At 41.7% G+C, this 11,991-nt stretch overlaps 1 protein-coding gene across 4 annotated transcripts; it reads left to right on the top strand.

The window, feature by feature from the left end:
* Nucleotides 1–111: 111 nt before the first annotated feature.
* Nucleotides 112–10,439, top strand: HNRNPA2B1 (heterogeneous nuclear ribonucleoprotein A2/B1). Of its 4 annotated transcripts, XM_056118655.1 has the most exons (14): nucleotides 121–433; nucleotides 3,202–3,237; nucleotides 3,335–3,445; nucleotides 3,618–3,764; nucleotides 4,051–4,261; nucleotides 4,387–4,488; nucleotides 4,586–4,666; nucleotides 5,364–5,426; nucleotides 6,870–6,989; nucleotides 7,233–7,355; nucleotides 7,895–7,976; nucleotides 8,138–9,053; nucleotides 9,334–9,471; nucleotides 9,919–10,439. In XM_056118655.1, the coding sequence occupies exons 1-11, from the start codon at nucleotides 428–430 to the stop codon at nucleotides 7,954–7,956; spliced, it is 1,062 nt and encodes a 353-aa protein (XP_055974630.1). In that variant the 5' UTR covers nucleotides 121–427; the 3' UTR covers nucleotides 7,957–7,976; nucleotides 8,138–9,053; nucleotides 9,334–9,471; nucleotides 9,919–10,439. The 4 variants fall into 4 exon arrangements, with proteins under 4 accessions (XP_055974633.1, XP_055974631.1, XP_055974632.1 ...); XM_056118658.1 differs by lacking the exon at nucleotides 6,870–6,989 and having other exon boundaries at nucleotides 112–433; XM_056118656.1 differs by lacking the exon at nucleotides 8,138–9,053 and having other exon boundaries at nucleotides 115–433.
* The last annotated feature ends 1,552 nt before the right edge of the window (nucleotides 10,440–11,991 follow it).

The following is an 11,991-nucleotide window of genomic DNA, read 5'->3' as shown; positions in this document are numbered from 1 at the left end:
CCGGCCCCAATTCGCAGAGAGAGCTCTACGCGGGCCTCGCGCCTTCCGCAATTCACTAGCCCGCTTTACGCCGGTGACGTCAGGGCCCTTCCCTGGCCGCCGGGGAGCGGAGGAGTACGCCCTTGGCGTAAGGAGGGGCGTAGCGCGTTCCCGCCATTGGCGGCGGTTAGGGCGTTTACGCAACGGCCTGACGTAGAGGAAGACGCGTTAGTCGGGGGGAAGGTTCTAGAAAAGCGGCGGCAGCGGCTCTAGCGGCAGTAGCAGCTGCGCCGGGTCCCGGGTGGAAGGTGCTCCTCGCGGCGGTCCTTTCTCGAGCAGCGGCAGTTCTCACCCCAGCGCCAGGACGAGTCCGGTTCGTGTCCGTCCGCGGAGATCTCTCTCATCTCGCTCGGCTGCGGGAAATCGGGCTGAAGCGACTGAGTCCGCGATGGAGGTAACGGGTCCGAAATCAATGAGTTCTTGGCACAGGGCATGGCGCGGCCGTTGGCGCCGCCTCGGTGGACGTCGGCCGGCCCTGGGCCCGGCGAGCGCCGCGGCGCTGCAGCGGGGCCGGCCCCGGAGCGCCCGGCCGCGGGCTCCGGGCGTCGGCGCAGGCCCGGATTGTGCGCCACCTTCTCCACCCTCAGCCTGCCGGCGCCATTTCCCCGGGCCGGGTGGGGGGAGGGGGCGCCCGCACATGGCGGCCGCCGCCCGGGCGCGGTGCGGGCCCCGCCGTGCCCTTGGCGGGCGCGCGCGCGAGTGTGAGGGTGGGAGTGCGCGTGGGAGTGCGGGGGGGCGCGAGGCTGCGGCCCCGGGCGCCCGGCTGCGGCGCTCCCCTCCCCCCTCCCTCCGGGGCGCCGGAGCTGGCGGCCGCCATTTTCACCTCGCTCCTGCCTCGCCGCGCAGCCGCCCCGGCCGGCGGCCGCGGGGCTCCCCGGGCGCGCCCTCCTCCCCGGGGCCCTCTCCCGCCGCTCGGCGGCGGACGCGCGGGGGTCGGGGGTGGGGTGGGTAGCCGGGCCCCGGCGCGGGCCCTGCGCACCCGCCGCGGCGGCGGCGGCGCCCTCCTCCCTTGCCCGCGCTGAAATGGCGCCATTGCGTTCCGAAGGCGCGCGGGCGGGCGGGAGGGGGCGCGAGGGCTCCCGGGGGGCGGGACGGCACGGCGCGCGGGGCGGGGGCGCGGGCGCGGGTGCAGGCGCAGGCGAGCCCCGGGGGGGAGACGACGAAGTCGACGGCGACGAGGCATTGTCTGGTCCCGGCCCTCGCTGCCGGGAGTAACGGTTCCCCCGTGGGTCTGCGCATCCCCAGACACTTGGCCTGTCGCAGGGAGTTTTTACCCTAAGCCCCGGGGGGGAGGCGGGCGGGCGGGCGGGCGGGAGGAGGGCTGTGGACGGGTGGGCGGGAGTCGTGGGGGTTGGGGGGGTAGCAGTTCAGAGTTCTTGTTTACTTTGTGAAAGGATTTTTTTTTTAATCCGTGGGACGCGGCCGGCGGGGCGGGCTGGCGGGGGGAGGGGGGGCGTAGCGTGCGTGTTTAAGCTCACCGGGCTGGGAAATCTGCTCATTGCCGGGTCAATCCCCCCCCTCCACTCCACCCCCAGGTCCTTAACTGGAGATAAGCTAGCAATGACGAGGAACCGTGGACTGAAAATGGCTCGAGCCTTAATTGCTCTGTAAACTACGATTGAAACCCGCCTTAGTCCTTCCTTCTGCCTGTATTGCTAAATACCAGCCCGTTTCATGCTAGGCCGCTGTGTCTTTTTTGAACTTTGTCACTTTTTACTTTTTTTCATTTTGTGTTTGTGATCATGGTTGATCATTTACATCGATAAATATTAGGTCTCCAGAGAGGGGTGGGGGGTCTCCCCGGGTGTTTTCTTTGACCCTAAGTTCTCTTATAAAATAACTTTGTTTGTAATCGATAGTGGACATCGGGTAAGTTCGGAAAAACTGAGGTAAGTAATGAGTTTTTGCCTTTTGGTAGTGATTTTGTAAAAAACTGGTAGTTTTTTTTTTATCTTGTAATTTGAGTTTGCAACACTTTAAAATTGAAGTATCAATATGCTGAATTAGTAGTTTGAACGGATTGGCACTTAAATACTTACCAGGAAGTTTTGTGATTTGTTAGTCTTGAAATTTCCAGAATCTTGATTTTATGCATTTAACTATGGGGAGGGGATCTGAATTGCTTTTTTACCACGGTTTGATGGGAGAAATGCATGCAGGGAAAATTTCCATGGAGCTGTGGGTGTTGAACTGTAATTCAGTTTGCAGGGACAAACTATTTTCCTATTGTATGGAAATTTACAGTTGACATTTTACTCTGTATTAATGGACTTAGTCCTGAACATGTGACTTAATGTTTTGCTGAAACTTTTAACTGAAAAGCCAAATGATCTCTGTAATTGATGCCCCAAATAAAGGGCTTTTGGTGATGCTACGTTTCACTTGTCTGTTTTTATAGACATTAAAAGGTCTAAGCCCAGGGGTGATTTCCCCCTCCTTTTTGACTTGTAAAATAAAGGACATTGTAATTTACCAGAAGGCCTTTTCAGTTGAGTACATTTCAGCTTTCAGCCTATCAGTGAAGTGAATGATTGTAATATATTTAACTGCTGGTATTCTCAGTGGTCATTTAAGCATTTTTATGATTTTAAAAGGTGAGATGACTGCTATGACCGTATTGTTTGGTAGCCCAGTGATCAGATTGTTTCTGTATTGCTGTCTGAATACCAAATAATTGGCATTCCCACTAAAAAAGAAAGCTTTTGAATTTTTAAAAACTTAGGTTTTGGTCAGGTTTTTGTACATACGTTGCAAATGAAAATGTTTTAACAGTTTTTTAAAAATTCAGATACATTATAATCACCACTAGAGGGTGCAGTAAGGGGAAATCCAATCCAGAAATTGTCCTGTTAAATGCGTGATAAACTATGGGTTTTAAGTAAGGAATCATATGCATTTTGTGCTTTAAAAAAATGTGGGTGGGTTTTGTGTTTTAGGGTATGAGATTGAATGCATATTTGGTGGTCATTTTTAATCCTTCAGAGACTGAAATGTGTTCCTTTGTCAGTATTTCATTAAGTGATTGTGTTTGTTTAATGTGAAGTAAATCTAGATCAGATATTAATGACTTTGTAGTTCAGCTGAGGCAATTTTTTGGTGTAACGCAATATGCAGTTTAACATATGGTTTAAATTTGATGTAAGTTTTTTTTTTCCCCCCCAGAAAACTTTAGAAACTGTTCCTTTGGAGAGGAAAAAGGTACTCTGCCAGCAGGTCACCTCATATTTAAGAATTTTATTTCCTGCATATGAAGAGAAAACGTAAATAAAAATTGAAATGGTGTTTTCCTTTGCAGAGAGAAAAGGAACAGTTTCGTAAACTCTTTATTGGTGGCTTGAGCTTTGAAACAACAGAAGAAAGTTTGAGGAATTACTACGAGCAATGGGGCAAACTTACAGATTGTGTGGTACGTTGTATAAAAAAGGCACTTGAGGTCCTCAACTCTTGATTGGCCTTTTGTATTTAAATTGTTGGTGGAACATGGAGAAAATAATTCAGTCTGTGTCTGTTTTTCCATGTTACTAGTCCATAAAACAAATATGATCAAATGAGCTTAAGATTTATTCCTTGGTTTTAAGGTTATGAGAGATCCAGCAAGCAAAAGATCAAGAGGATTTGGTTTTGTAACTTTTTCATCCATGGCTGAGGTTGATGCTGCCATGGCTGCAAGACCTCACTCAATTGATGGAAGAGTGGTTGAGCCAAAACGTGCTGTTGCAAGAGAGGTAAGAAGTGTAACTTCAGGGGCTGGAGACAGAGTACAGCTGGTAGGGTGTACTTGCACGCAGCCAACTCAGGTTTGGTCCCCTGTGTCACATGGTCCCCTTGAGCCCCGTGCACCACTCAGTGTGACCTGACTCAGCCCCAAAGCCCCTTCCCTCAAATCTAACATCAAAAAGGTTAGTCTGTTAGCGATAACCTTGGTTTTGCCTGATATAGAAAGCAGTGATGATACCTAGATGTGCTCTGAATCATCTTTGTTATCCCCCCCCCCCCACATGCTTAATGTAGGAATCTGGAAAACCAGGGGCTCATGTTACTGTGAAGAAGCTGTTCGTTGGTGGGATTAAAGAAGATACCGAGGAACATCATCTTAGAGATTACTTTGAGGAATATGGGAAAATCGATACTATTGAAATAATTACGGATAGGCAGTCTGGAAAGAAAAGAGGCTTTGGATTTGTTACTTTTGATGACCATGATCCTGTGGATAAGATTGTATGTAAGTGTCTAGATAGAGGTGGTGTTGCTCTAATGCATTAAGCACAACTTTAAAAGAAAAAATTACAGAGTAGATTTGAATGTAGTATTGAATGCTTGTGTAATAGTTCGAACTTTCCGTTTCAGTACAGAAATACCATACCATTAACGGTCATAATGCAGAAGTAAGAAAGGCTTTGTCTAGACAAGAAATGCAGGAAGTCCAAAGTTCTAGAAGTGGAAGAGGAGGTAATATTTTTGCATTTGTCTGTCTTCCCCAGCCCCGTTTTTTATTTATATTGAGTATCGTGTAAGCGCATATTACAAACTACAACGATTCTTGCAGGCAACTTTGGCTTTGGGGATTCTCGTGGTGGTGGTGGAAATTTCGGACCAGGACCTGGAAGTAATTTCAGAGGAGGATCTGGTAAGTTTGGGTTATCTGTTTGAAAGCTAGGATGCAGTTTTCATTCCTTAAATTAGTTAAGACTTAGGTTATATCATGGTGGAAATCTGACTTAGAAAAGAGGTCAGCGTAACTTTATATTTGCAGGGATTTCATTCTGATGCTTTGAGGGAGGAAATAATTCCAAGCTGAAAGACCATGTATTATTGTGGATGGGGACAAGAGTTTTCAGATGATCAGCATTTTGAGCAGTTTACCTAGCAAATATTAATTTTAACCATATGGTAGCCATACAACTACCATAATAATTAAAATGATTAGTATGTATACCAACTATTGATTCCATCCAGTATTACTCCTGGCTCTGAACAAGGATCGTTAGGTCTGGGAGTCAAACTGGGCCATCTGTGTGCAGAACAACCCTGTCCTCTTTGTACTATCTGCTTTTTAGAAAAAATTCAGTGACTGGCTTTCTAAAACAGGTAGTTGAAGTCTCACAGACACTAATGTATGTTAGGAGTACTAGTGGAGAATAGAAACGAATAAAAATTAGTGGGGTCCAGTGAGATAGATTAGGGGTTAAGGTGCAAGCCTTGCATATGGCCAGTGCCACCTGGAGATCCCTAAGCACAATTTGGGAAGGACTTGCCCACCAAATCCCAAAGTAGGAATGGGGTGAATAGGATACAATATTTATTTATTTTTGCTCTTTTGACAGATGGATATGGAAGTGGTCGTGGATTCGGGGATGGCTATAATGGGTATGGAGGAGGACCTGGAGGTCAGTTTATTCAAGCATTTGGGATTTCTAAGACTTGTTAAGATGTAGCTTTCTTTGTTGGATAGGTGAATATATTTGTGAAATTTTTCTGTACTCTTCACCTTGACCTTTTCTTTGAAGGACTTAGGTGAAAATGGTTCTATTTGGCTTCCCCCACCCGCCTTTATTTTGTGTCTTTGTTATGGAAAACTTAAGACCTTAATAGAAGTGATAATGGTTTGCACAATTGTTGATACATTTTAAATAAGAATTTAAATATACATCATGTTGTTAAAAAAATAGGACATGATTGTTTCTGGAAAATAAATGAAATAATGCATATTAGAAAAGTTGTGCATTCTTAGGCTATATATAAGCTAGTTGAGTCCCCAAGGATAATATACGAAAATTTTCCGAACTGCACAGATGTACTCCTGGGTCCATCCAGATAAATTTGTGAGCCACTGTAATTTGAGTGTTCTCTATGTTCTCTATTAAGTGTTTCATGTTAGGGATATAGGAAAGTTTGTGAGAAATGTTTTTAGAAAGAAACATTTCAGCTGGGATGTAGCTCAGCAGTAAAGCAACAAAAAACCTTGCATCTGTGAGGCTGTGGGTTCAGTCCCATCTATTGTAAGGGGCGGGGGGAGAGATTTATTTATTATTTTTTGCTTTTTGTGTCACACCCGGCAATGCACAGGGGGTTACTCCTGGCTCTGCGCTCAGGAATTACCCCTGGCGGTGCTCAGGGGACCATATGGGATGCTGGGAATCGAACCCCAGGTTTGCCATGTGCAAGGCAAATGCCCTACCTGCTGTGCTATTGCTCCAGCCCCAGGGGGGAGATTTAAAGCTGAGATAGTAATAGACTCCGTTTCTGGATTTACTAGTACACTTGAGAAAGTTGTATGTCACTGTCATTGAAATTCCAGCAGTAGGTTTTAGAAGGATGAGTTGTGCTCAAATTGCTAATGTATAGCTTAAAAGAATATTTAAATGCTTTTAAGTTATATGGAGTTTGCTAATTTCTGGTCCTCCCCCCCATTTCTACTCAGAGGAAGGTGCTGGGCATTTTTAAGAGATAGTAATTCATAGGGAGCATGACTTGAGAAACTTAATTTTCTGGACCAGTAGGACTATGTGGCTCCTCTACATTTTCCCACTAGCCTACCTCTTGCCCCCACAACCCTAGGACAAAATTACATTTCAAGGTAATTTCATAAGCGACCTTACTATAGAAATAGTTCTAGTGTTGAGAGCTGTAACTTAACTAGGTATTTGGCTCTGTGCAGGTTGGGTGGGTATGTCCTCGCCAAGGAGATGCTATTCTGCACCTTGACGCTATTCTAGATTTCAGTATCAGTATCATTTGAAAAATGTTTGGAAAGCTGGAAATGGGTGTGATAAGAAATCAAATGGAATTGAAAATATTAAGTAATTACTTAAAGGCTTATTTTATAATAGGTGGCAATTTTGGAGGTAGCCCTGGTTATGGAGGAGGAAGAGGAGGATATGGTGGTGGAGGACCTGGATATGGCAACCAGGGTGGGGGCTACGGAGGTGGTTATGACAACTATGGAGGAGGTAATAACTTCACCTGCAACCTTTATATGGGAATTTGAAATTAATGACTTTTATCATGGAATTTTTCGTTGCAATGTTGTCAGTTGCCTATGAAAATTACAGCACTGTAGATAGGTGTTTGCATTTACTTTGAATATTTGTTTTTATGGGTGTTTTGTCCTAAATATATAGCCTGTATTAATGTTTTTGTGTTACTTACTCAGAGGTTCATTATACAAAAACAGTATTCCAATGTTTTTATAGGAAATTATGGAAGTGGAAATTATAATGATTTTGGGAATTATAACCAACAACCTTCTAACTATGGTCCAATGAAGAGTGGAAACTTTGGTGGTAGCAGGAATATGGGGGGACCATATGGTGGAGGTAAGAAAATATTAAGACTTGAACATGATGTGCTTATGGTTGGTTTGAATAGCACATTTATTATGCAGTGAAGTAAAAATTCAGGGAAAATACTTAAAAGTCAAATTGAGGGAATGGAGTGGCGGAGGTTGTGTTAAAAGTAGAATATTTTGAAATTACGTATTAAGTTGTAGAGTGATTTCCTGCCCCGCATTAATAGATTTAAGAGGAAGATCACTGAGGGTGCTGGATGGGTATAATGAAAATTATTAGTCAGATAATTCCAAACTTCTAGTCAAACCATAGATCAAAGTTACTCTTCAGAAGAACTAGATATACCTTTTACTTACTGGTTATTTCTTTTAAAAAGTGTTTGAATTGAAATTAGCATCATTTAAGAGAGGGCATTAGCAAAAAGAATTTTTTAAGGGTAAGACATTTTGTCTGTTTCTGAGTTTATTCATTGTTCTGTTTATCTTGCCTAGTGATGACTATAGGAAACTAAAGTACCAAGCTAATCATATGAGATCTGTTGATGTTTTTTAACTCTGTCATTCCAGGAAACTATGGTCCAGGAGGCAGTGGAGGAAGTGGGGGTTATGGAGGGAGAAGCAGATATTGAGCTTCTTCCCATTGCCATGGGTAAGTAGCTTTTGAGTTTTATAATTATTTATATTGTCTTGGGGAGATCTAGCTGCCAGGAGTAAAAGCTTTTTAGGATCATGTTATCTTTCCTTAAAATCTGGATAGATGGATAATATCATAACCTATTTTTTTTTTACTCTTTACTTCTGTTGAAACAGGCTTCACTGTATAAATAGGAGAGGATGAGAGCCCAGAGGTAACAGAACAGCTTCAGGTTATCGAAATAACAATGTTAAGGAAACTCTTATCTCAGTCATGCATAAATATGCAGTGATATGGCAGAAGACACCAGAGCAGATGCAGAGAGCCATTTTGTGAATGGATTGGATTATTTAATAACATTACCTTACGGTGGAGGAAGGATTGTAAAAAAATGCCTTTGAGACAGTTTCTTAGCTTTTTAATTGTTGTTTCTTTCTAGTGGTCTTTGTAAGAGTGTAGAAGCATTCCTTCTTTGATAATGTTAAATTTGTAAGTTTCAGGTGACATGTGAAACCTTTTTTAAGATTTTTCTCAAAGTTTTGAAAAGCTATTAGCCAGGATCATGGTGTAATAAGACATAACGTTTTTTCCTTTAAAAAATTTAAGTGCGTGTGTAGAGTTAAGAAGCTGTTGTACATTTATGATTTAATAAAATAATTCTAAAGGAAATTGTGTAATTATAGACTTTTTATTTTAAATAAGTTAAGGAGTGGGTAGTATAATTAAGGTCCATTGCAAAGTTGTTGTTGATATTTGTGTAAGATAAATGCTGGTCAGATATAAGTGTGTTGCCTGCAATTCATCAGGATTAAATTATCTAGATAACTAAAGGGATATCTCTGCAAGGAGAAACACCTTTTTAGATCTTTTAGATGCTGCTTCTTCAATGCAAGGAAAGGAAATAACCCCAGCGAGGTACTCTTCAGGGATACAGGTCTAGTACAAGAGAACTCTTGACGGCTACTAAGTACAGCCAGTCTTAAGAAACTGAGCTGTTTCTACAAAGCTTTAACTACAGTAGTTTATAAGGATGCCAACGAAAGCTGAGGGTGTAGAGCAAAATAGTTCTAAGCTTCAGTTAAACTTCTTTAGGTAAGATCTCATTTACTTTTCCTTTCTTAATTTTCCTCCCCAAAAGATGAACTAATACTCTCCATGGTCTTCCAGTTTAGTGGTTCTTAGTAGTTTAACATAGCTGTAAATTGAGTTTAACAATTATAAACTCAAGAGAATAATTTCATAAACCCTGTTTTCCAATCTGTCATTTAAATCATTTTGGTTTTTCCCTTTTTTTCCTTCTTTCCCATTTCCCCTTCCCCTCTGTGAAGATTTAGGTGCTTAACATATCATTTTTTTCCCTGCTGGAATTTAGCATTGCTATGAACCATGGACAAGTATATTCTGCTGCCACAAAGACTGTAACAAGTGCTTCATTTCAACAGCTGAGGCAAGCCAAGTGATCATTAATAAAGCTTTTCTTGGTTCCTTCAGTGGTGTTGGTAGCAAAATGGTAGGTAAAAGTTAGGCTGCAATTCAATAAATCATGAAATTTCCCATCATTACACCCAACCCTGTTGTATTCACTTTTCTTGGATCAGACATTCTGAACAAAAATAGGTATTTTATTAAAAGTACATTTTGTTCTTTTGATAATGGTTGATCAGGCTAAGGAGAAGGTAGGACAAAATGGTAGAATCTTGTTTTCTGACTAAAGATTTGGGTTTAAATGTGACTCCCAGACTCCCCTACCCAGTCAGAGATAGGTTGGCTCCTGAATTTTGTTAAGTGCCATCGATTTGGTTTCCTGGCTTTATTGCCTTTTCATTAATGTGATTGTGCATATTCTACTGTGTATGCACCAGTAAGTCTTTTATCTTAAGACTACAACTGAAGTTTATTTAAGTTCTTCAGACAAACGTGATAAACTTCTTCAGATACTTTTTTTTTCCTTTGGCAGGAAGGTGTCTTGCTGCAGGTAACTAATGAAGAAGTTGTCAACCACAGAATCTTCAAGAAATAAGAAATTCTATACCATCTGAAAGTAGTTCTTGTTGGTGCCTTCCTTTTTAAAAGCACTTTTAAGATTAAAGGGAAATGTTTCTGGTTTTAAAAACTTCATTTAGTACAGGTTTTTAATATAAAACAATTACAAATTAAGTGTAAGACTAACATCAGATCAGCTAGAAGCTCAGTATATGTCATGTTTTTAGGTTTGTGAGTAGATAAATTCTATTTTAAATACAAAGTTTATAAAATAAATAATTTTGTATCCAAATACTTTGTGTAATGTTTACACATAAAATGTGAATCTTGTTATATAAACAGTTGTCTGAAGGATTGCAATCCCCTAGATTTTGAAAGCAGTTTAACAAAACTATGCATATTGCCTTTTTTTTTTTTGGTATTAATAGATAAATGAGTAAAAAGCATTGGACGTTATTGGCTGTCCCTAATAAAATGCCATTCTTTATACATGTATATTCAGCGTGTGAATACTACTATAATTTCTGGCTTTTCCTTGTTAATAGGGCTAGTGGTGTTGGTGTTTTAAGATCATGGGATTTTATCAGTTGCAATTTGGTCCAGATTAATTCAGTTGCAAAGCACCGAGGAAAATCTGTCAATAGACCGTTTTTTTTTAAATGCCAATTGAGCTCCATTACATCATAGTGTTAGAAGTTACTCTTCTACTTTTGACATTTCTATAAAATTAATGATGAGGTTTGACTTGGCTTCTCACAGGTAAGTCAAGCTAATGAAAAGATTAACTTTGGTTTAGGTGCATCTGTTAACTTGTAGGGTTAATACTTGTTTTTTAAATTACTGGGAAAGGTGAACTTGAAGGACTAAAGTATCTAGCTGCAAGGAATTGGGTGGGGCTTTGAAAAAGGTAACTTACAAGAGCACAAATGCACGTTTAACATACACAATTGGGGATAAATTGAGAACAGGCTAAAATAAACTTAGGAACAAGGTAAGTATTATTGGCTACTTAAGAGATGAATCTTGAAAAAAGAGTTGAAGGTGGAACACAATTCTCCATCATAAAGTGCAAGGTGGGTTGATTCTGAAGAGATGGGAGGTATCTAGTATCTAGTTGGTCAAGTTATTCTGACATTTTGGTAAAAGATCGTGGGTATATGTGCCTTGCAAAAGTAACATGTTGCTGATTTTCCTGTACATAATTGTCCAGGCTTGGAACTAAAGTGGCTTAGTGCTGAACTAGAGGAGGGGAAACCTCAGTGTCTTTGTTGGTAGCCATGTACACCAGTCCTGAACACCATCAAATATATATTGTCCGCTGTACGCTAACACTGAAATGACTATACAAGAAGGTGTTCAAGACTGATGTAGATGGCTGCCAATAGAAAATGACTTGATAACTATAGCCTTAAACACTGCAGATATTACTGCAAAACAAAATACAGGGAAACCATTTCTGGCCCAGTTCAAAATACTTCATGCTAAAAACAGCCTTGTAAAAATTCATGCACCATAGTGTATTTTTCAAAGAGTAATGTAAAGAAATTTCAGATTGCTAAACTCTGAGGTCTTGCGGTTGTCAAGCCATGTGTACCAAGTATTTGGGAATACATTTACAATATATGGGGCAGACCAACCCTCCCCCTCAACTCAATGAATTCGTCCTCTGAGCAGAATTGTGTAAGGGATTGGCATATATTATGAAAGCAACAAAACTGATAAATTTGTAAACCAAAGTAGTTTCTTTTATTATAAAATACCATTAAGACCATAAAAAATGCATCTAGATGTCTTAGATGCAGTATGATTAGTGGTTGTCAGGGGAGGAATCCTGAAACTTCAAAGGGATTGCCCTATTTCCACTCCTAACCCTCACCAATTGCTCATTCCTGCTACCACATTTGTGATCTTTTGGTGTAGATGGGTTCCTCCCTGCCTTTCCTAGCACTGTTGGAATTCTCAGCCTCCTACTTGCACTCAAACCATTGTTCATCTGGACTTGCTAATGATGAATACAAACTTGGTGCATTCATGCAGTTTTAAAAAC

The sequence above is a fragment of the Sorex fumeus genome, unplaced genomic scaffold (genome assembly GCF_029834395.1).
Source record: "Sorex fumeus unplaced genomic scaffold, SorFum_2.1 ptg000037l, whole genome shotgun sequence".
Lineage (NCBI taxonomy): Eukaryota > Metazoa > Chordata > Mammalia > Eulipotyphla > Soricidae > Sorex > Sorex fumeus.
The sequence above is the reverse complement of the archived record's forward strand: the minus strand, read 5'-3'. Positions and strand labels throughout refer to the sequence as shown.